The sequence below is a fragment of the Vigna unguiculata genome, chromosome 8, assembly GCF_004118075.2.
Source record: "Vigna unguiculata cultivar IT97K-499-35 chromosome 8, ASM411807v1, whole genome shotgun sequence".
Lineage (NCBI taxonomy): Eukaryota > Viridiplantae > Streptophyta > Magnoliopsida > Fabales > Fabaceae > Vigna > Vigna unguiculata.
Window position 1 is genome coordinate 20433299 of NC_040286.1, and position 25175 is coordinate 20458473.

The window sequence follows — 25175 nt, forward strand, 5'->3', positions numbered from 1 at the left end:
AATTAAGATAATGATCTTTGGTAATGACATTGACAAGTGTATTGCCTCCGCCACGTGGCATTGTCAGTAACATGTATCACACTAAGACCTAACCTAACACGTGACAACAAAATTTTGTTGGAAAAAAATAAATAAAAAATTATAAAAAAAATTACATATTGATGAGTGACATGTCATAGGAGGCATTAGTAATTTTTTTAGAGAGACCTAATTGAAACATTTTTTCAAAAATTTGAACACAATTGAAAGTTTTTTAAAAGGAACAAGTTAACACACTCTCATCAAAATGAGACCATCCGAATAATTCAACATAAATACATTTTGAGCATAATCTACCAAGAATCTCATATTTGCGCATTTCAAAATAATAAATCAAATACTGAATATTTTGTTAACTAAACCCTAAACCCTAATCAATTATCACCTTTTGTATTTTTTGTCCACCTTTCCTTATAAATACAACATTCTTATAGGGAATACTCACTTAATTTTTATCATAGTATCATAATATCTTTTGCATGTCCTTTTTTGTTGTTTGATCCATGATCAACCTTTTCCGCAGCATCTCGAAGAACCTTTTTTTTTTTAAGAACAACATTATTCACGAACCTTAGTGAGGTTGAGTCTTTCCAATTATGTGAGTAATATCATACTTGCATGAGAACACTTTGTGGGCCAAATCTAATGATTGTCTTTGCAGTCATGGTAGTGATGGTATAAAGACCTTTTGAGTTTATAAATATTTTATCGTCATATATGCAACAACAAAAAATGGTCTTTTGTTATTGACTCCTACGTTGGTCTTTATTAAAAATAGCATCACACCAATTGTCACACAATTGACTTTTAATAAGTAGATTGTATTTTAATCCGTTCACTAAAAGAATTTTTTAAATATAATGTAAAGATTTTTTACCTATCTAACCAACGCCAATGATTCTTCTCTGTTGGTTGCCTTCAAATATGACCTTTCACATTTCTTGCTCTTGAGGGCTTGGAACATAAACCTTTCTCCAGTCATATAACATGACTCCACTATCCAAGTACCAAGATTGGAGTCTTCTTGCTGACATTGAAAATATATGCAAGAAAATTTGTTTTTGTTTTAGATAACCACCCTTAATTGGGTCTTTGTACTTATAATTGTTTTCCATGGTTCCTTCTTAGGAATCCAACTAAACAACGCACCATTAGACAATTTAGTTGGAAAATAATGTATGAGCCTCCAGAAAGAAATGCTTTTACTCTTTTACGTGTCTCTCTCTCTTCAATAATCCACACAATAATATATTTTTAAAAATAGTTTCGGAAGCATTGAATATTCATTAATTTAATTCTTTAAGTTGATATACTTTTTTAGCCTTTGTATATCCACTAAAGCTTATTTTTCAATATAGATATTATTACTTAGAATGATTTCTAATATTTAAAAGATCACTTATATACATTTTATATAATAAATTATTTAAATGAAAAACTAATACTTAAAAAAACGCAGATTTATTTAATACAAAAATTGTTATAAACGAAATTCTCTATTTGTATTTTGTACTAATCTTCCTGCTTATTTTAGGTGATATAACCATTAAATTTTTTATATTTTAAAATATTAAATATATTTATTCATCTGGTAAAATTGTTATAAAGAATTATAAAAATACGTACGTTCATAAATATTGTTCTATATTAAACAAAAAAACTAAGTATATTTAGTACTTTGAAAATATGAAATAATTTATTTATTTTTACTCAAAAGTAAGAAAAATAATAAAGAAAATCTATAACTAATACCTATTAATAGCTATGGTGAAATAAGATTTAACCGAACCCAAAATTTCCCAAACCTTTGAGGAATAGAGACTAGCGTGCGTCGGTGTGTATTGGAAAAAGAATGAGATGCAACATTTGAAGCATGATTTTCACAACGTGATTGGAATGCAAGAAATATATGGGCGAGACAAATGAGAAAGAAGCATTTTGATTTACAATCACCACATTAGATAAAATAGTTATTATTCTCTGAAATCACCTACCGTATTCAGAGCGGAAGAAAGAAGATTAATTTTTCTTCTTCTTCTCCTTTTGTTTTTCTTTCTCTGTGAAAATTCTGAGTTTTCGATACTCTAAAGTCATCTGGGTTAGGTTGGGTTGTGTTGATCTGTGATGGAAGAAGGGATTATTTGCCAGTGGAGCACGTTTAGATCTCTCTTGGCAATCCTTCAATGGTGGGCTTTCAATGTCACTGTTATCATCATCAACAAGTGGATCTTTCAGGTTTCTTTCTTTTTCTTCTATTCACCCTCGGTTATTATTTATTTGCATAATGTTCTTTCCTTTTCTAAATCAATTACATGTTGTGTAATTTTATTTCAACACAGTGAGGGATGATATTTACTGTTACTATTATTTTATGTTAATACGTTGTTGTTTTAGGTGCGATAGCTTTATTTGTCATTTTTGTTTGAATACTTCTTTTAATGACATAAATAGTTCTGTTTTTATAATGACATGAACTCTTAATTTGTTTAGTTTAGTATCACACTATGTGTGTATGGATTTCTTGGATAAGATGTTTTTTTTCTTATAAAAACAGTTAAGTATGCTCTTACAATAAATTGAAATCATGGATGTTCATGTGAGAGTGATTAATATGTTTTTAATCCCTTGATATCTGTTGTTTTTCAATTTGTATAAACTGTAATATATTCTTTATCTTAATTTTTATATTTGTTTTGTGCAGAAATTGGATTTCAAGTTTCCATTATCGGTATCTTGCATCCATTTTATTTGTTCAGCCATTGGAGGGTATGTGGTGATTAAGGTGTTGAAGCTGAAGCCATTGATATCAGTTGACCCTGAAGATCTTTGGAGAAGAATATTTCCTATGTCATTTGTGTTCTGTATTAACATTGTATTGGGGAATGTTAGCTTACGGTACATACCAGTTTCTTTTATGCAGACAATTAAATCATTCACCCCTGCAACAACAGGTAAGAATCAATTGTTGTTTATGCTTCAGTGATGTTATGATTTTAAGAACATTTACATTTGAGCTTGGTGAACTTGTTGTGTAGTTGCTTTGCAGTGGCTGGTGTGGAGAAAATATTTTGATTGGCGAATTTGGACTTCTCTTATACCAATTGTTGGAGGGATTCTTCTCACATCTATCACAGAGCTTAGTTTCAATATATATGGGTTTTGTGCTGCTTTATTTGGTTGTTTGGCTACATCCACAAAAACTATCTTTGCTGAGTCTTTGTTGCATGGATACAAATTTGATAGGTGCAAACTCTAATCTCCCTTTTCTTTTATTTATTTATATTTTGTGTCTTTTATTTTTATGTAAACTTCTTTGTTATTTGAGTTTGTAATTTTATCATTTAGTTTCTAATCCACACTATCAATCCTAGTTGAAGAACAAGAACTAGGAAATGTTTTGTATTGGAGCTAATAAGATGTTTAGCTTTTAAATATGAATAGGACACCTGCTAAAGATCATCCATTAAACATGAAACTTAATTCATATAAATTAGCCATATTGTTCAAAGTGTTTAAATAAATGAACTGGATATTTTACCTTATTTAATAAGGTACAACCTAAACTCATCCATTAACCATTTCAATGGATGGACAATCGAATTCGGCCATTCAAAGGAGATTACCCTCTTAGTCCTTTTTATAAGGTCTATTTTGGAATCTGGGTTTAGTTCCTTTACAAGAATCAATCTAAAATGTCCTTGAATTAATTACTTCTTTAAAACAATTATCTTCATTAAAGTTATCTCTCCTAGTTAAGTACTTTGTGGAATATATTAATGGTAGGTAAAGTTCCTAGTTTTGGTGGAAAATATGCTTTACATATTTAATGTTGTGAATTAAATTAAATTAAAGTTCCTTTAATATTAATAAATTAATTTTTATATTTAAATGTTGTTGAATTTAGTTAATTGGGCAGCGGTAGAGTATATTTAAAAAATATATAATCCATCAAAACTTGTATTGCATCCCCTAAAGATTAGGGATGACAACGGGGCGGGATGGGCACGATGTCCCATACCCATCCCGTAGAAAAAAATTTATCCTCATTCTTATATCCAAACTTAACGGTTATCAAACTTTTGTCTCATTCTTATCTCCACTAGATAAGGTAAAATCTTGTACCCATATTCGTACCCATTTTTTTACTACTTCAATATTAATTTTAATTAATTTTTATAAAATAATAAAATATTACGGTAAAAGAAACATAATATTATCAAATATTAAATATTATGAGGATAATTGTTTCTTCGATATCAAATACTTTACAATAAAGTATAATTGTTTATATTTTAGATTAAAATATAAAATAAAATTTCATGAGAATCAAAATATTTATTAAATTTGCAAATATTTATGAAACTTAGTTGATAAAATTTAAAAATATTTTTAAAAAAATATAAAAGGAAAACAAATATTTAAATTAAAATATATTTTAAATATTTGTTTACTTTAATTTTTTAAATTCTAATGAATCTATTTTTTATACACTAATAAAAGTTATAATACATCACTTGATCAAAATGATGCAAAAAACAAATAGTAAACATAATAATAAAATTTTAACATAGATATTATATCTTTTGAACTCCAATATACGTTGGATGGTGATAAAAAAATATTCATGACTATTACATTAAATTGATCAAAATGATGCAAAAAACAAATAGTAAACATAATAATAAAATTTTAACATAGATATTATATCTTTTGAACTCCAATATATGTTGGATGGTGATCAAAACATATTCATGACAATTAAATTAAATTTTTATATTGTAGTAAATAAAAGTTATTTATACAATTATAGAGAAAAAAAATTAAAGTATGATTGATAATGAGTTAGAAAATAAAAAATAATTAGATAAAATATATCGAAATAATATTCTACACGATGAAAATAAACAACAAATAAAATATTAAAAAATTAATAAATGTTTAGAAACAATTTGAGAGACTATTGAAAGAAATTGTACAAAGAAAAACAAATGTATAATTAAAAAATTGATAAGATAAAAAATACCTTAGAGCTCTAAGAAAACTCTTCAAATATTAACATATATACTCAATGGTTGAGAAATAACAAAAAATATTTTAGCGAAACAAAAGAGTTCTTCAAATAAAACAAAAAATAATAAGTATTTTTTTTTATATTACCTAGTAAATGAAATGTTTGTGTTATTAAATACTTAAATTTAGAATATTAAACATTCTCATGTGAAATGAAAATATACAATAAATAAAAATATTAAAAAATAATAGGAAATATTCAAATATGAGACATAGAATTTTTAATTGACATATATCATTTTAACATAATTACATAAAGGTTATGATAAGATGAAAGATATAATGGAGATACGAATGAGTTTTAAACCAAATAATTAAAAGAAATAAAAAATAAAAAGTATATATATATATATATATATATATGGTTACTTAATTAATTGTGAATATTTTAATAATTTAAACAGGGACGAGTATTATGGTGGGGATATAGACATCCCACACCCAATTAAAAAAGTTGGAAATTTCCCATATCCATACCAAATCAATGCAAGGATTGCCCGTCAAAACGGAAATATGTTTGGACAATATCTACGGAAACAAGTTTATTTCTCATATTCCACACCCAATTGAAAAAGTTGGAAATTTTCCATATCCATACCAAATCAATACAAGGATTGCCCGTCAAAACGGAGATATGTTTGGACAATATCCACGGAAACAAATTTATTTGTCATCTCTACTAAAGACCTATACTAATCCATGATATTTTTTAGGCGATTACTTCCTGCATCCCATCACTTTTTTTTTTTTTTTCTGTACTCTATCATTTTTAGAATTTATTTTCTGGAACACAATAAATAATTCTGAATTGTTTTTTGGAAGCTAAACATTTCCTCATTTTACGAAAAGCATTTTTAGGAAGTTTTTGATGGGGTGGGAGAAGAAATTTGATGAGGTAAGGAAGGATCTGCCTTTTCTTTATTACTTGAGCTAATGGATTACAAAGTATGTTGGGGAATTCATTCTCTGTCTAACAACAAAATGTGGACCTTTACTTCCTGCACCCCCAAAACTTCTATGTGCACCCCTTAAGTTTTCAAAATAACATTTTGTCCTCTGTGTAACATGACTTCCATAATACATATTCTGCAAACTTTCCAAAACAAGCTTTCTGAAATTTTTGGAACAAGATTTCCAAGAAATTTTTGCAATAGAATTTTTGGATCGTAACTTTTGGAATAAAATTTTCAGAATTCATGAAATGTATTCTGAAATAGTTTTTTGGAATAGAATTTTTAGAATCCACGAAACGTATTCTGAAATTAGTTTTTCGAAATGGAATTTTCGGAATAAATTTTCTAGAACACATATATCTTTTGGAATGAATTTTCCAAAATATTTTTACATGAAATATTGTTTGGAAAGAACTTTTCAAAACACATAAAATATGTTTTCAGAAAGAGTATTTTTTTTTTTTTGGTTTTTCTGCATTTTTTCTCTTCTTCCTACATTCTTCCTCTACTGCAGTGGTGATGATGAAAGCGATGACGATGATAACAGTGACATTAATGATCATAGTGGTGATGGTGAAAGGTGTTTGAGTCTTTTTCTCTTATTATGGTATGTAATCAGTAATTGTGAGTTTGTAGGAAGCAATAGCCCAAACTGTGATCTACCCAAACAAAGTAATTACATAATGGACCAATACTAGGAACATTCTTAATTCATTGATTAAAAAACCGAGATTTATGCTAAATGGTTGGTCTTAGCCCTACTTATTTTTCCAATTAGCTTCCAGCTCCAATCAATCAAATACTCAAAAAGAGCATACAAATCTTGCCCATTGTAGTGTTAATTAGGTAATATTTGTTGTAACATCCCAAGGTCACATTTGTGATCAAAATCCCTCAGACAAAGTTTTTAACATTTTTCTCTTCGCACCTTATTTTATCAATTAATTTTAGAAAAAGAAAAAAAAAAGTTATTGGGCAAGTTATGTTATTTTACCATTCCCTTTATTACCTCGTATTGCCTAAGTTATGTTATGCCTTCTTGTATATATTCTCTAAATTTCTTTGGCATCTGTCTTGAACAATGCACAACTTAATTTTTTTTTTTTTTTTTGTATACTTTTAGCATAAACACAGTTTATTACATGGCCCCTTTTGCAACAATGATCTTGGCAATACCTGCTTTGCTAATTGAAGGCTATGGAGTTTTTGAGTGGCTAAGTACTCATTCATATCCTTGGTCAGCACTCGTCATTATTTTCAGCTCCGGAGTTTTGGCATTCTGTCTTAACTTCTCCATTTTTTATGTGATTCATTCAACCACTGCCGTAACATTTAATGTTGCTGGAAACCTTAAGGTAAGATCCATCAAGCATATTTTATTACTTCAGCCTATTATACTATTTTCTTTCTTATTTGGATTTATGGATTTGTATTCCGTTAGTTCTTTCGTATATTTCTTAAGAATTTATTTACATGAAATAATTAAAAAAAGTGTTATCATTGTTTCTTAAAAATGCAGTTTTCTTTTTTGTTTCTTTAATGCTTTTTAGTCCTTTGTTCCATAATTTCTTATAATATGTTGTGTTTTTACACTTCAACGTTGCATGTAAATCACCAATCCTTTATTGCTTCCAAAAAGGAAGAGGAAGGGTTCCTTGTTTGGGTTGCAACACAAACAAAACAACACGTAGTGATGTGTAGTCATACATCCACTAAGTATAAGTATTCGTGTGTATATATATAATACATAATGAGAAAAAAAACACATTACACCAAATTATTGAAATGATAATTTAAGTATTATTTTGGTCAAGAGTTGGGGTTCTAAAGAGGAGAACACAAAAGAATGAATAATTTGATTAAAAGCTAATATATTTTAAGTCAAAAAAATTCAGTCCCTAAGTCTTGGAGTTGTCTTCTTATTTATAGCCTCCAAGGTTTTACATCATATACCACTAACAACAATATAATAACTATTTAAAAATATAATGACGATAAGATACAATATCTTCTAAATTTATTAATAAAATAGAAACCTCCTAAGAGTCTTGGACTCAATTTCTAGAACCACCAACTTTGTTGTATATTCAAAACTCGTCAACAAGCACAAAGTAGGTTCATATGTGTTTGGGTTGGTGTATTGGCAATTTACCCAATCAGATTCAGGTTCAGGCAATGGCAGAACTTGGATAAAATAAGTTTTCATTTCGTTACTCAAACCAAGCATATATAATGATAGAATAAAAAAAAAATATGATTATCATTCACTATCATTTAAGATAAGCCATTTTTACCTCATCAATTTGATTTGGTGGGTATTGTTAAAGTTGAGGATGCTTTCCCATATTTCGTTCTAAAGAATTTCCAAATTCATTATACGTAACTTTAGGAACTTTTGAGAGTTATTTTTCATTTTCTTTAATTCTTGGATTCTTATAAAATTTCTCTTTAGTTGTCGTAGATGCATTTTTTTTCATGTCATCACAAGTTCTCCTCTTGAAAAAAGAATAAATTCTTTTACTCTTTATTATAATATTTTTAATATAAATTTATCATCTCTCATCTATTTAGAAAATAATAAATTTATCACCACCTAGTGGTACACAGTAGGCAAATGTACCACATGCAAGAGAAAAACAAATTGCTTTAAGAAAACAAAAGGTAGAAAATAAACTTACTTAAGAGAAAAAATTGATTAGTTGCTTAACTCCTGAATTTCATCGTGGTGTAATATGGTTTTGAAAGAGATGAGAGATTGAGAGTGAAAATTGATATAGAAATTGGGAGATGAGAAAAAGATTGGGGTACGAGAGAGAGAAACAAAAGAAAGAATAAAAAGAGTGGGGATAGGGGCAGAGTTTTAATGATTTTAGGTTTTAAGAAATGTTTTCTAAAATTAATATAAATAATATAATAATATATAAATATAATTTTAAAATTAAATATAATTTCAAAATATATATAAAAAATTAAATAAGAAAACTTTAGGGGACTCGTGGCTCCCTTCTATCATATAGAAGTTTTGTCCTGGGTTCAGGCTTTGGGTTCGACCCCGTACAATCGAAGTGGTACACAATTTCCAAGCTTTGAGCCAAAGTGTTTAAGGCATAAAGGATGAAGAAATTTGCTAAGCTCGTTAGCAAACTTCCTTGCCAAGCATTAATATGTTGACATCTTTCAAAAAAATACTTTTCCACTTGTTTTGATTTAACCAATTCTCTTGTCTTGTCAGTTTTCAATTTGGTGTCGTCTCCTAGCACGCTTTGCTTTTTATCACCTCATCTTTAGGTATAAATCTCCCATTTTGTTAAATTCGATGCGTGTCTTTAGTTGTATAATAATTTATTGTCCAATTTATTTTACCTCCAAAAGAAACAACTTGGGTTTGTTTTACCTAACCAATGAACAACCTCTAGTCGTTTTGGGCTTGGTTTTGGTTTCGCTGACCATTGAACAATTTGTTGGTTTTGTTTTGGCTGACCAATAAAAATTTTGATGGTTTATTTTTGGCCGACCAATGAATAGCTTGTTGGTTTAAATTGGCTTCTTCAACCCCTAGCTAAGTTGGATTATCAATTTAAATTGGATTCTTAATCCCCCAATCGAGCTGCATTGTTGATTTTAATTGACTTCTTCAGCCCCCAATCGAGTTGGGTGTCCATTTAAACTCCTTGTTAGACTAACCCTGAGTCGAGCTAAGGTGTCGATTTAAACTGGCATGTTAGACCAGCCATCAGTCGAGCTCATGTGTTGATTTAAACTTGCTTGATCAACCCTCAGTTGTGTTGAGGTGTCGATTTAAACTAGCGGGTTAGATCATCCCCCAACTAAGTTGATGCGTCAATTTAAACTTGTTAGACCAACCCTCAGTTGAGTTGAGGTGTTGATTTAAATTGACAGGTTAGACCAGCCCTCAACGATGTCGATTTAATCTAGCAGGTTAGACCAGCCATTGACCGAGTTGAGGTGTTGATTTAAATTGGCAGGTTAGACCAGCCCTCAATTGTGTCGATTTAAATTGTCATGTTAGACCAACCTTCAACGATGTCGATTTAATTTAGCAAGTTAAACCAACCCTCAACCGAGCCGAGGTCTCGATTTAAATTAGTAGGTTAGACCAGTTCTCAACCGTGCTAAGATGTTGATTTAAATTAGCGAGTTAGACCAATCTTCAATCAAACTAGAATGTCAATTTATGTTGGACTTGACAGATAGAATTTCCATATAGCTACAAAATTAAAATTAATGATCCATATAACATATGCCTATAACATAACATAAAATATTTTAGATTATTTTTATAAAAATATTATTTAACCTAAAGGTCATATATTATTTTTATTAGATAATTTAAAGTTATACATCGTTAAATAAATATACACTTTAGTTTCAACAAAATTTTCGTACAAAAAAGTTAACTAAAAATTTAACGATGAATATTTAAAAGTATTATATTTCAATGTTATATTTTTAAAAGGAAAAGGAGTTTTTTAGTTACACAGAATAATAATAATAATAATAATAATAATAATAATAATAATAATAATAATAATAATAATGATAATAATAATAATAATAATAATAATAATAATAATTATTATTATTATTATTATTATTTTATTTTATATAACTGATGTTATTATTTAGTAAGAATATATGCAACATTATCTTTTAGTATAATAATGAAAAAAAAAATCTTATTTAGTTAAACATAATTAATGATATTTATTATTTTTTTATTGATGATATTATTAAAACAAACAATTTTGAAAATAATAACTAACAATATTTAACAATATTTATCTCTAGTAAAAATTCATATATATTTAGAATAACATTTTAGTATAATAATGAAATATATTTTATACAATAATTATTATTATTAAATCAATTATTATCTTGTTAACTTTTTTCTTTTTAAATAATTTTTTTACTCAAGAAATTATTTTATTTAGTTTGTAAATTTATTAAATTTGTAAAGTAATAATTTTAATATCAATAGGCAAAAAAGAGAATAAGTGAATACAAATCTCTTTATGGTTGTGAAATTATAAAATTATCTTTGGTTTGACATAATCAAGTAGAGACAGGATGGTGATGTTTTAATCTACTTTTTTTGATCCATTTTTAACCCACTATTTCAATCACCATTAGATCATCACATCACTAAAAAGAACCAAAATAGATGATTTAATGATGATTGAAATGAAAGATTAAAAGTTGGTCAAAAAAAGTGGGTTAAAATATCATTATCTATAAAAACACTTGAAACTTTGATTCTTTAGGAGATCGGAAACCAATGTCGCACATCTCTCAAGATGGAGAGAAAGAGTCTCACAGCCAAGATTCAATCTCGAGCACCGAACTAAAACACAAAATAAAATGAATAATTTTGTTCAAAGTTAAAAGTACTTTAAGCTAAAAAATCTCAATCCATAAGTCTTGTTTATTTATAGTCTCCAAAATTTTATATCATATATCCCTAAGTTAAAAAATATAATAACTACCCAAAAATATAATAATTAAAAGATGAAATATTTTCTATATCATAATTGTTGGTTATAAAATAAAAATCTTTTAAAAGCCTTAGACTGCATTCCTAGGCCTAACATTTTTTTGCATCTTCAAAAATCTTAAATAACTCAAAGTAGGTATCACGTATGACCATGACCCGAACAATCGAGATAATCTAAGTATACTACCTAGATCCGGGAGTACGAACAAAATTGCATGAAAATGCACATAGCGGAGCAAAGTCTGGAGTCTCTAATAATCACAAACAATTGTTTTATGACCTTTCTCAACCAAATCAGTATATGTTATTCTTGTATGAGGTCTTCATTATCTCTTCAAATGAGGAGATGAGATAACTATTTCTTTGATTTGGTGTGTAAGGGACCTCAACCATGCCTTTTATGTTTTAGTCTATTGCTTAATTAAGTCTGGTTAAATTCATTACTTTTTAAGTTCATTTAACTTCTTTGATGGTAATATAATAGATTCATTAGATTATATTATTTATATAAAGTGTATCTAAGTTTAAATAACTAACATAAATATTAATATAACGTGGAACGTCACATATTTTATTTTTAGTACGATAAAAGAAAACAAGTCTTAACAAATATTTTAATTTTTATTAATTTGTTTGAACTCTTTTAGCAACTAACATAATTAAATACATGTTTGATCTTTAGTAATTATCACATATTTTTATTTAAGCAAAAAATAACATTAATTATAATTAACTAGAAACCATTACTGATTTTAAATTTACAAAGCAAAGTTCCTTGAAATTTAATTGCATATTAATATTATTATTTTCTTAATAAACACACGTAATAATTATTAAACATCAATGGAGTTCAAACAAAATTATTAAAATTAAAACTTTTGTAGTGAGATTGTAATTTTTATATTGTACCAAATATGTCAAATTCTGTTATATTGAATCAATTATTTATTTCATAATATGAAGTCTACGTTAATAAATTATTGAGGATTATAAAATTCCTAATAGTAATTCCATATTAACCATAAAGATTTACATAAATAAATGATTAGGATTGTAACTTTATTTTATCAACTATACATAAACATGACAAATTTTATACCCCTTTCAAACATGACAAAGCCACGATAATCATCATTGCCATTCGTAATTGCCATCATAAATCAAATATGGATTAGTAACATGGAAATAACGTGAAATATGATCTCAATCATGCATATTTTCATTTAGTTGAAACTTTGCTTTTTATAGAGATTAATCCAAATACAATATAAATATTGCACAAAAATAAATTCATAATAGAATGAAAAATCAACTTTATTTCTATAAAAAAATTTGAATAATACAAATGTATGAAAAATAAAAACAGCACAAGAAATATCAAATCTTTATTAAATCAACTGGTATTTCCAAATAAGTTCATGCTAGATATTATTGTCATTACATGAAGATTTTATTAAAAAAGAAGAAAAGAAAAGAAAGAGGAAAGAAAAACATGGGGCATAATAAACTTATAACTAAAAAGATATCTATTATGAAAAAAATTTATGATTTTCTTTTCGAAAATCATTCCATACTTTGAACTCCATGTATTAGGAAAAGGAAATTTCCTCAGCATATTAAAAAATCTGTCATTAATCAATCTTCTTACATTCCAAAAAGGTCCTTTAATGTTTAATGTAGGATTTGGTATTAATTTTTTTAGCCTACCCCTACCAGGTTTTCTTGTAGTTTGAACCAACTCATCATTTTCTTCTAATATTATAATATTTTCTCTCATCAAGCATATTTGCCCATTTAGAAACTATTTTCAATTCCTCTGCAAAATGAGTTTTCTTAGATCTCAAAGGATTAGGAACTGCCATTGAACTACTGTGAGTTGAATATAATTGTTGCATATCCTGCAAACTATTCAGAATGAGAGTGACATCCTTCAAAGAAGAATGTTAACTAGTATTCAGTCCATATATGTGTATGAAAATATGCATATTTTGAACTGTTTCATTGACAACCAAATACTTGGTGTTAATGAACTTTAATTTGATTGTACTACTATTATTTTTGGTGTAAAGAACTATTGATTGATGATCACAATAGAATTTTGATGGTCTTTCTATGTCATTAATCACACATCAACAAAGTGACAAAGTTTTGGAACCATATTCATATTTCGTGATTGGATATTTCAAAAAAAAGCAAGAAACTTCACAACAATGGTTGAATGAGCTAAAACAACACATTTAGTAGACTTGTAAGAGATATGTACTCGAGCCAATATATATATATATATATATATATATATATATATGAATCTAAATTTGGAGTGCTTGTTGTCTTGACATCCAACAAAATCAAATTTAAGTATCCTATAATCTCCTAATTTAAGTACCCATTTGTTCTCTTCAAGTAACACATCACATGTTTTGCTTTCTTCCAATGTTGCATTTCAGGATTATTAAAGCATCTACCAAGAACTCCCACAACAAATGTTATGTCTAGATCTTTACAAACTTTAGGGTATATCAGACTTCCACAATCAATAAATATAGAATCTTTTTGCATTTTAGTTCTCTCAAGGTCATTGTTGGGGTATTGTTTAAGACTAGATTAATTTCCTTTAATTAACGGTATATCTTCTTATTTTCTATCTTACATGCCAAATTTCCCTAGTACTTTATCAATATAACTCTTTTTGTGAACAACCTTAAAATACCTTGAGAGAAATCTTTTAGTATCTTGATACCTAACATAAAAAGAGGCTTTCCAAGATCTTTCATCTTGAAAAAAAGTCGTTAGAAATTTCTTAGCCTCATACAGCAAGCCTATGTAACTACTAACAAGCAATATATCATATAAATACTATACCTAAAATATGTATTTACTCCCACCAAACTCATGATATACACAACCATCAACTAAATTTTCCTCAAAACCATAGGAGGTAATGAATTGAGGGAACTTGCAATGCCATCGGTGATAAGCTAGTTTGAGATGGATGAATTTTTATGCCTTGCACACTATATATTTTGGTCACCTACCATAGTTTGTTTCTTGTGCCATATAAATTGTTTCTTCAATGTCACCATTTAGAAAAGTGGTATTGGCATTCATTTGACGTAGGTTGAAGTCAGAATGAGATACTAGAGTCATTATATTCCTTTAAAGATTCTCAAGATTTTTTTTATAATTAATGTCTTCCCTCTTTAGAAGAGCCATTAACAACTAGACGAATATTATACCTCTCAATTTTACCTTTTAAATCTTTGATTTTAAATATGCATTTGCAACTAATATGTCTCACACAATTAAGAAATTCAACAAGATCCCAAATGTCATTGTCTTGTATAGACTTTATCTATTCTTTCATTATCTTAGTCCATTTTTATAACTATACACAACTTTTAAAAAATTAATTGAATCCACATTAAACTAATTTCATCCTCATATACTTACTCTTAGAGAAATATACTTACTCTTAGAGAAAGAGAGTATAATAATTTAGTATTGCTTTGCACTTTTACTCTTTGTAATATGGATCTCCTTAATCCTTCTCGAGGTTATTCTCTCGATAAGAGAGAGAAAACCTCATTATTGTTTTGTTCTTGGATAATGTCCTCAACAATAGTTTAAAAGTTATTTTTTATTAGTAAAATTGTGTCTTGAATGATAATAGGTATGAGAACCTATCACCTTTAATGATAGGTTTTTCCTTAAAGAAAACCTTCCTTATGATCCTTTAGTCCAATACAATTAGAAATTTTTCTCCCCTCTTGACATAACCAAGTTACCTTTAGAGATCTTCCATATATCGAGACCAAAATGATTACCATTATCATCAAGAAAATGCACGAAGACCCTTAAAACACACATTTGAAGCATGTTTGACTCCTTTGAGTAATAACTGCACTCCTATGTTGATTTGCAAGCAAACATTACCAATATCAACAACCTTTGACACATCATCATTATCCACCTTCAACACTCCAAAATTACCAGAAGTGTAAGATGTGAAGAACTCCTTCTTGGTATAACGTGTAATGTAACACCATTATCAATTATCCACATGATCTCACTAGATACAAGATTAACAAACTACATAAACTTTCTTTGTTTTTTTTTTCTAAAAACTTTTTGGTTCTTCCTATCATCAACAACACAATTAGTGATAAAGACTCATTTTAGTGTTTCTTAATTTGGTGTTTAGATTAAAAAACCAAAGGAAGATTCCCACCAAAGATTAAGATAATCATATGGTTATCTAGATGTGAAAATGCACTCTCAATGATTCAAAAGGGAGAAAAGAGCTCAATTAAGCCATAAAGGAAAACATAAATGGATTAGCATTGGATATGAGCGTGAAACATAAAGAACAAAATGAAACAAAAATGGAATAAAATATAGAAGACAAGATAGGGAAAGGGATGAGATGGGTCATACCACTTGGGATACTAAGCCACTCAAGAATAGTATTGATGCTGCCACTTGAGTCTAGACTTAAGATACGACTAGTAGAAGAAGACACTCAAGAAGAAAACCTTATCACATATGGTCAAATATAGGTAGTCTATACTCAAAATATTCAACCCTTTTATAAAGGAAGAGGTCTCCTTATATAGGTAATGAGAGGGACCTCTTAGCAAATAGATAAATATGGGTTTCTAGAAGTTAGATCATCCTAAGAGTGAGAGCTTAGGTGGTCACACCCTTGCTCTCCAAGCAATCCTTGCAACATTGATCTTCTAGAGGGTCAACCATGCCTCTCCAATCTCCAAGGTCGTCCCTCCTCCTTTGGGCCAAGCCCATTCTTCATCTCCTTCTCCAAAAGGGCATACACTCCTAAGTAAGGTGCCAAGAGCATAACTTACAAAACAACAACCAAGTAAAAGTCAACATAACTAAACACAAGGTGAAAATACTAAATAAAGTCAAAGAAATAAGTAAAGTAGATGCCTCTCTTCTAGTCATTCTCCTAGTGATCCTCCTAGAAAAGACCTCTATGTTGTCATGAGGAGTCATGGACTCGTCAATTAGTTTCTAACAAAGAACATTTATTTGTGGTCTCTTGACAAGCGGTTAGAATTAACTATTGTACAACTGAAAAAAAGATGCTGAATTCTCAAGGACTAAGTATATTGTATATTGATAGTTATAAATTCTCTTCACACATAATTGTGTAGACATGAGAATATCAAATGTTCAGAGAATAAGCTAAAGATTGCCCGAGTATTGATTGAATAGTTATCAAGTGTTGGAACTGAATGGTGTTTACAAACTAATATGCACTTCTTGTTCATGCACACATCCATATCACAGTTTCTCCTGTTTTATTAGGCCAAACCAAGTTAATTATTATCTAATAATATAATAACTCTTAATCAATTCCTTGATCAAATTTAATCCATGCATTAAGATTAGAACAATGATAGACAAAGGTACAACTCTGGTTCTAGCGGTTGTCCTCTTTGGTTGATTTGGTTTGATTCAGGAAAATAAAGTATTTTTTCAATATCTTCGGATTCTATAATCAAGCATAATGATTCCTCTTCTGTCAAGCATTGACCACAAAACCAAATCAAAATAAAAAAACAAAATATAATTACATATAGACCAAGAAGTATATAGAAATTACAGTATCATTCATTTCCAATACAATAGAGTTTAGTTGAGTAGGATATTTCAATGAGCAGAACGTTAAAGTACAACAACAATGGATAGTACAATCATACTTCAAATTTTAACTTCTTTTGATTTTCATTTTTACTTCATAAACCAAACTAAATTATACTCATTAAACTCAAATCACAATCTTGTTAACAGTCTAAAAAGCTCAGAAAATTTAATCACTTACATTAAATTTATCAAAATATACATAATTAATATAAACATTAATATAATATCTAACTCACCTCAATAAATAGTTAGGAATTGGAGGTTTTCTTCTTCTCTTCATACCAATTTGATAGGTGGTGAAAATGGAACGAAAGTACCATTTGGGGGGTCTTTCATTTTCCTTCCGTTTTCTCTTTGTTCTTTATGCTTCTCTCCATCTAAATTTCACACTGGGAATTATGAGTGACGAGGTTGTGCTGTGTGAATGGTTAAACCAGACCACGATGTCTTAACCCCTATTCATCCTGCATTAACAATTGGCAACAATTATTGTTTTGGTGCAGGTTGCTATTGCTGTTCTTGTTTCATGGCTAATTTTTAGGAACCCAATATCATACTTAAATAGTGTTGGATGCGCCGTGACTCTTATGGGATGTACATTCTACGGTTATGTCAGGCATATGCTCTCCCAACAGCAACCACTTCCCGGAACTCCTCGGACACCTCGGACACCTAGGAGTATGATGGAGTTGCTTCCACTTGTAAATCACAAATTAGAAGATAAGGTATAATCATTTTCGTTGAGGCTTTTGCCATTTGGAAAGGTACTCATAACAGAATAGCTTATAATATTAAACTCACTTTAGTTATTTATTCTTAGCAAATCACAGTTTATAGAATTTATTTTGAGGATTAACCAACTTCTTCATTCAATCCCATCAACTATTTATTTTAACAAATTCCTTAACCCTCCCACCTTTTCCCTCCATTTCATTCTACCCTTATCGTCACTCTTTCTTAACATGTTAACTTCTGACTGAAGGCCCAATAAACTGAACAGTGAGTGATCCATAAGTTAGTTCTTTTTTGAAGCCATTTCTGGCTTTTGTTGGCTCCATTTCAATGTAATTTTTATAACCAGTTTTCTATTTTTGCCGCCTGAGATATGATGGGATTGTAGTATTTTCATGATAATTAATAGTTGGTTGAAATTACTTTGTTTCGTTAAAATGTAAATTATTTAGGTTTAATAGTATTTTTGATAATTTATTTTTGATGGGAAGAATTAATAGTTGGTTAAAATATTCTGTTTGTCCTCGTTTTGGTTCAGAAATCTTAAACTGGTCCTCGTATTTTTATTGATCTCAATTTCGTCCTCATTTTTGTAAATGTGTATTAAATCAGCCCAATCGTTAACAATGTTAAAATTATTAACGTTAACTTCGTTTTGAATTTGTGACGTGGCTCTGTGTATTATTTTCAGTATTCGAAATTGTGTGCATGGACTGAGAATTAAAAAGGGATTGTGATTGAAACCCTAAATTAACTAATTAGGGATTGCAATTGGTGAAGGGAAATAGAAACTAATGCCGTGAGCGTGATTGCCTTCTCACCGCAATAGCAAATAGGTGTTAAATCGAACCTTCTCACCACACCCCATGAGAAGAAACGCTAGAATTTTTCATTCCCCAACCATTGCAAGTGTAAGACGAGCAAGAATGTGAGGGAGACATTCAAAACAGAGGAGACAACTTCAACACCCTCTTTCAAACCCTTACCTTCAAATGTTAAGGGAACATAATCTCTTCTTAAGAATACACATTACAACCACATCATCATGTATACACACCGTTTGCCAACTGTTAACGAAAAGGGTTGATTTAATACACATTTACAATAATGAGGACGAAATTGAGATCAATAAAAATAAGAGGACTAATTTGAGATTTCTGAACCAAAACTAGGATCAACGGAGTATTTTAACCTAATTAATAGTTGGTTGAAATTACTTTGTTTCGTTAAAATGTAAATTATTTAGGTTTAATAGTATTTTTGATAATTTATTTTTGATGGGAAGAATTTTATCCTTACTAATTTAATTTTTCTATTTTAATTAATTTATGATTTAATTATACCTTTTGTTTCCGAAATCTGAAATAAATATTTTAGTACTTCAAATTAAAAGAGTTTATTTTATATTTTCAAATTGAATGTTTATGAATTACAGTCATTTGTTTTCAATATTGAGAGGCTAACTTAAACATTTTTAGATTTAAGAGATAAAAATTGGAATTATTCTAAATATCAAGACTAAAATTATAATAAACACTAATTTATTAACTCGACCTTTCAATATCTATCAGATTGTTGTTGAGCATGTAACACCCCATTTAATTAATAAACATAATAAAAATAAAGTGTCACGCAAAAGATATAACTGCGTAGTCCTGGAGTTTAAACTTAACTCCTTACAGTTATCCAAGGCACACCATAATGTCAAAACTAAACTGATACAAAGTTCAACCGAAACAAAATAGTAAAGTAAGAGTTAAATTGGTACATGGGCCACAGCCCAACAAGAAAGCCCAGAGTAGAAAGATCCAGAGAACTAAGCAGCGGAACCATCACCTCCCTGATGACCACGGGTGTTCCTTGCATTTGCTCACATCAACAAGTTGATGATCATCGCAAAAGAGAGAAACACACATATAAAACACACAACAACAACAAAAGGGTAAGTTAGAGCCCAAAAGTGATTTTATCATGAAGTCAGACATACTTTCACAATCAACAACACATACATCATCCAAGCATGTTATGAACATTCCATCAATACACTACGACTCGACTCGACTTATCTGGATACATATAATCTGGTCGGATTCAACGGATGCTTGCACTTGTGGTGGATACATCTGCTCACCCTCGAGTTGCTCACCCCCGAGCTATGTGTTACAAGTGTTACAATGAATCAATTCCCCCACGCACAAGGTTAGTCCTTGATGGGTTTTGAGCCTCCAGTTACTCTCACCACAAGAGTCAGTCCGCTCTAGGTGAGACTAACTAACTCTTTAGAGTGTCAGGATGCAATCCTTACCTTGAATCCTTACCAGATTATATAGATGGGGCACCACCATGGACACCCACTAACAGGGGCCATGGAATTACGTCCCAACCACTGAAGCACGACCCTGAAGTCTCACCTAGAAACTCCAAGGAATTACGCACTGACACATACCAAATATATTCATACAACCAAGTAACAATAATCATGCATTCGAACCTCGTGCCAACATTCGTAACCAATTTCCATTCGTATTCCATGTTGTACCATGCCACCTCATTCACCGATTTCATGAGTATAGAGTCTCATCTCATACCAATACCATTGCCATTTCAATAACATCCATCTCATTCACTTTACATGCTAAGGTCACATCAATATATCAATTCAATCCATACCACATATATTCCATGTCATTTCTCATACTTCATAGTTAAAACACATCAATCAATCAACCAAACAATTTATAGCACTTAAGTGAAGAAAACAGCGAGGCCCATAATGCATCTCGCTCAAGCGAGAAGAGTTCCCTCACTTAAGCGACAGGCCCTCGCTTAGGCGAGATCGCGACAGAGGCCCTAGGAGGTTTTCGCGCACTCGCTTAGGCGAGCCCTCCCTTGCTTGAGCGAGCCCACTCCTCGCCCAAAGGTGAGGTCCCTCACTTAGGCTGCACTATAGCGACACTCCTCAAGCTCCCACGCGTTCTCGCTTAGGCGAGCGTCTCTCGCTTGAGCGAGATAGTACCTCGCTCAAACTAAAACCCTCCGCCTGAGCGAGAGCTCGAGCGCAAGCTAGGGTTTGTCCTCTACAAGTCTCGCCTAGGCGAGATAGGGTCGCTTGGGCGAGAATAACTGGTCTCGCCCACTGTTCATCCTGTAACAACTATATTTTCATACCCAAACAATAGAATCAACTAGCACATGCATCCACAGTAGCATACAAGCTCATAAATCACGGAACAAAGACAAAATGAACATCAATCACATCAATAGAAGGTTTCTAGCTTCCCTTACTTGGAAATAAGCTAGCAAACTATCCCGACACTACCTGGTCACTGAACGTAAGAGCGCAACAGCTCTAGGAACAAAATAAGTGGTTGGAAAGGGAACAAAGAGACAAACCAAAACGAGTTATTGAGATGAGCCTGAAGGGAATGCCAAAATAAAGCTAGAGGAAGACTACTACGAGTTCAGAAGTAACTTACATGGAGTGGAAGAGTTGGAGCTCGCTTGGAGAGAGTTGACGGCTAACCCTAGCAGAGCTTTGAAAGGAAGAAAGGCAACATTTAGGATCTGTTTGCAAGAGTGAGGCTGAAAGGGAAACCCTAGCAACTTTAGGGCCTTAGCACCTTATGGGCCAGCCTTTAGGCCCAACAGATTAAGGCCAGCCCTTAAACATTAGGGCAGAGAAATAAAACTGGGCATTACATTCTCTCCAACAAGAAAAATTTTTGACCTCGAAAATGAAACTTACCAGGTAAAAAGATGCGGGTGTGGCTTCCTCATATCATCTTCCAACTCCCACGTGGAGTCGCATGTCCTCCGATCCCATATGACTTTGATCAGGTTGACTGCTTTTCCTCGGCGTTCCTCAACTTTGCCATCCTCTAAAGCGATGGGTGGTACTTCTATAGTAAGGTCTTCTCTGATCTGTATATCCTCGGCTTCCAACACATGAGCCGGGTCAAACACATACTTCCTCAACTATGAGACGTGGAACACCGGGTGGAGGTTTGCCAACTAAGGGGGTAAAGCTATCTCATAAGCCATTGGTCCAATCCTTATCGTGATCTGATAGGGACCAAGGAATTTAGGAGAGAGCTTCTTTGAGCGGAGAGCCCTTCCCACACCAGTGGTTCGGGTCACCCTTAAGAACACATGATCAATAGCTGTGAACTCCAAGGGCCTCCTCTTACGGTCCGCATAAGCCTTCTGCCTACTTTGAGAGGCATGCATCCTATCCCTCACCATCCTCACCTTCTCAGTAGTCTGTTCCAACAACTCCGGCCCAACAACCACTACTTCCCCATCCTGATACCAACATAGGGGAGTCCTACACTTCCTGCCATAAAGAGCCTCATATGGCACCATGCCAATGCTCGCGTGAAAGATATTGTTGTAGGTGAACTTTATCAAAGGCAGTACTTTATCCCAAGCACCCAGGTGGTCCAAAATGCATGTCCGTAATAAGTCCTCAAGTGACTGGATCGTCCTCTTGGACTGACCATCTATCTGAGGGTGGTAGGCTGAACTCATGGTCAACTTGGTTCCCAAAGCATCCTGTAAGGTTTGCCAAAATCGTGACGTAAACCGGGGATCCTTGTCTGATACAATGCTCGAAGGTACTCCATGCAGTCTTACAATTTCCTTGATGTATAATTGGGCCAACTTGACCATGGACATCCTCAAGTTCATCGCCAAGAAGTGAGCACTCTTGGTCAGTCGATCCACTATAACCCAGATGGTGTCATGCCCCCTAAAGGTTAGTGGCAAATGGGTCACAAAATCCATGGAGATGCTATCCCATTTCCACACCGGTATCTCTAGAGGCTGTAGAATTCCACCGGGTCTCTGGTGCTCCACCTTTGCCTTCTGACATGTTAGACAGGCGAATACAAACTGGGCCACATCTTTCTTCATCCCCTGCCACCAGAAGGATTCCTTGAGATCTTGGTACATCTTAGTCATGCCAGGATGCAAGCTAAGACGACTCTTATGCCCTTCCTCAAGGATTAACCATTTTACCTCAGCATCATCAGGTACACACACCCTGCCTTGGAACCGTAGTATGCCATCATTACCCAAAGTAAAATCCTTTGCCTCATCTGTCCTAAGCTGTTCTCGCACCCGGTTCAAGCTGACATCCAACAGTTGCCTCTCCCTAACTGAATCCAAGAAATCACTAGATATAGTTAAGGTACTACACCTAATGTACTCGGACCCCAACTCCACCTGCAGCTTCATATCCCTGAACTACTCTAGTACTTTTACTTCCTTGATCATAAGGTGTGCAGCATGTACAATCTTCCTACTCAATGCATCAGCCACTACATTCGCCTTCCCCGGATGATATAGCAGTTCAAAATCATAGTCCTTCAGGAACTCCATCCACTTCCTCTGCCTCATGTTCAACTCCTTCTGATCAAACAGATACTTAAGGCTTTTGTGGTCACTGAACACCCGAAACTGTGCACCATAAAGATAATGCCTCCAGATCTTCAAGGCAAATACTATGGCCGCCAACTCCAAGTCATGAGTGGGGTAGTTTCTCTCATGCACCTTGAGTTGTCTCGAAGCATATGCCACAACCTTCTTCTCCTGCATCAACACACAACCAAGTCCGAGATGGGAGGCGTCACAGTAGACCTCGAAAGGCTTCCCGACATCCGGGATCACTAGTATCGAAGCGTTGGTCAATCTTCTCTTCAGCTCCTAGAAACTTTCCTCACACTTATCTGTCCAGGTGAAAGGTTGATCTTTCCGAGTGAGTTGTGTTAGAGGCGTCACTATCTTGGAGAATCCCTCTATGAATCTCCTATAGTAGCCAACTAGCCCCACAAAGCTCCTAATCTCAGTTGCAGATTTGGGACTCTCCCACTTAACCACCACATCAACTTTCGCTAGATCCACCGCTATCCCCTGAGCGGATATCACGTACCCCAAGAACTGTACCTCATCTATCCAGAATTCACACTTGGACAACTTAGCGTACAACTATTTCTCCCTCAGCACACCAAGCACCAACCTTAGGTGTTCTGCATGCTCCTCTTGAGTCTTAGAATAGATGAGAATGTCATTTATGAAGACTACAACAAACTTATCTAGGAAGGGCCTGAAAATCCGGTTCATGTAGTCCATGAACACAACCGGAGCATTGGTCACACCGAAGGGCATAACCACATACTCGTAGTGTCCATACCGGGACCTGAAGGCTGATGGCCGTCTTCTGTACATCATCAGCCTTCACCAAGATTTGGTGGTATCCCGACCGTAGGTCAATCTTCGAGAACACCGATGACCCATGCAACTGATCCATCAAATTGTCAATTCTCGGGAGAGGGTACTTATTCTTGATCGTCATCTTGTTCAACTGCTTGTAGTCCACACATAGACGTGAACTCCCATCCTTCTTCTTCAATCACATCAATAGAAGGTTTCTAGCTTCCCTTACCTGGAAATAAGCTGGCAAACTATCCCGACGCAACCTCAACACTGAACGTAAGAGCGCAGCAGCTCCAGGAACAAAATAAGTGGGTGGAAAGGGAACAAAGAGACAGAGCAGAACGAGTTATTGAGATGAGCCTCAAGGGAACGCCAAAATAGAGCTGAAGGAAGACTATTACGAGTTCAGAAGCAACTTACATGGAGTGGAAGAGTCGGAGTTCGCTTGGAGAGAGTTGACGGCTAACCCTAGCAGAGCTTTAAAAGGAAGAAAGGCAGCGTTTAGGATCTGTTTGCAAGAGTGAGGCTGAAAGGGAAACCCTAGTAGCTTTAGGGCCTTAGCACCCTATGGGCCAGTCTTTAGGCCCAAGAGATTAAGGCCAACCCTTAAACATTAGGGCAGAGAAATAAAACTGGGCCTTACAGAGCAATCCAATATCAAATCATTTTGAGTATGCTTGTGTCATAATTAAATATTCAAATGTCAAATTAATGAAAAGTCTAGGATCATACCACGAAATTTAATTATGTTTTAAATTCTAATAAATTTGAAAAGGTTTAATTATTCATATAGTATCCACTTTGGTAGAGGTGTATCAATCTGGTACTCGGTTTTAAAAAAGTGTCAATTGCATCCCAACTTTTGAAAAAATGCTTCAATTAGGTCCCTTTCAGATGGAGTTGACTAACGTCGTTAACGACGTGCCACATGTCAGTCTGTGATTTTTTTGATTTTTTTTAAATATTTTGGAAAAAAAATGCCACGT

General features: G+C 32.3%; 1 protein-coding gene across 1 annotated transcript; it reads left to right on the forward strand.

The window, feature by feature from the left end:
* The first annotated feature begins 1845 nt into the window (after positions 1-1845).
* LOC114195639 (UDP-galactose transporter 1-like) lies at positions 1846-17975 on the forward strand. Its single transcript, XM_028086175.1, has 5 exons — positions 1846-2274; positions 2741-2990; positions 3075-3282; positions 7186-7417; positions 17748-17975. The coding sequence occupies exons 1-5, from the start codon at positions 2164-2166 to the stop codon at positions 17973-17975; spliced, it is 1029 nt and encodes a 342-aa protein (XP_027941976.1). The 5' UTR covers positions 1846-2163.
* Positions 17976-25175: the final 7200 nt, after the last annotated feature.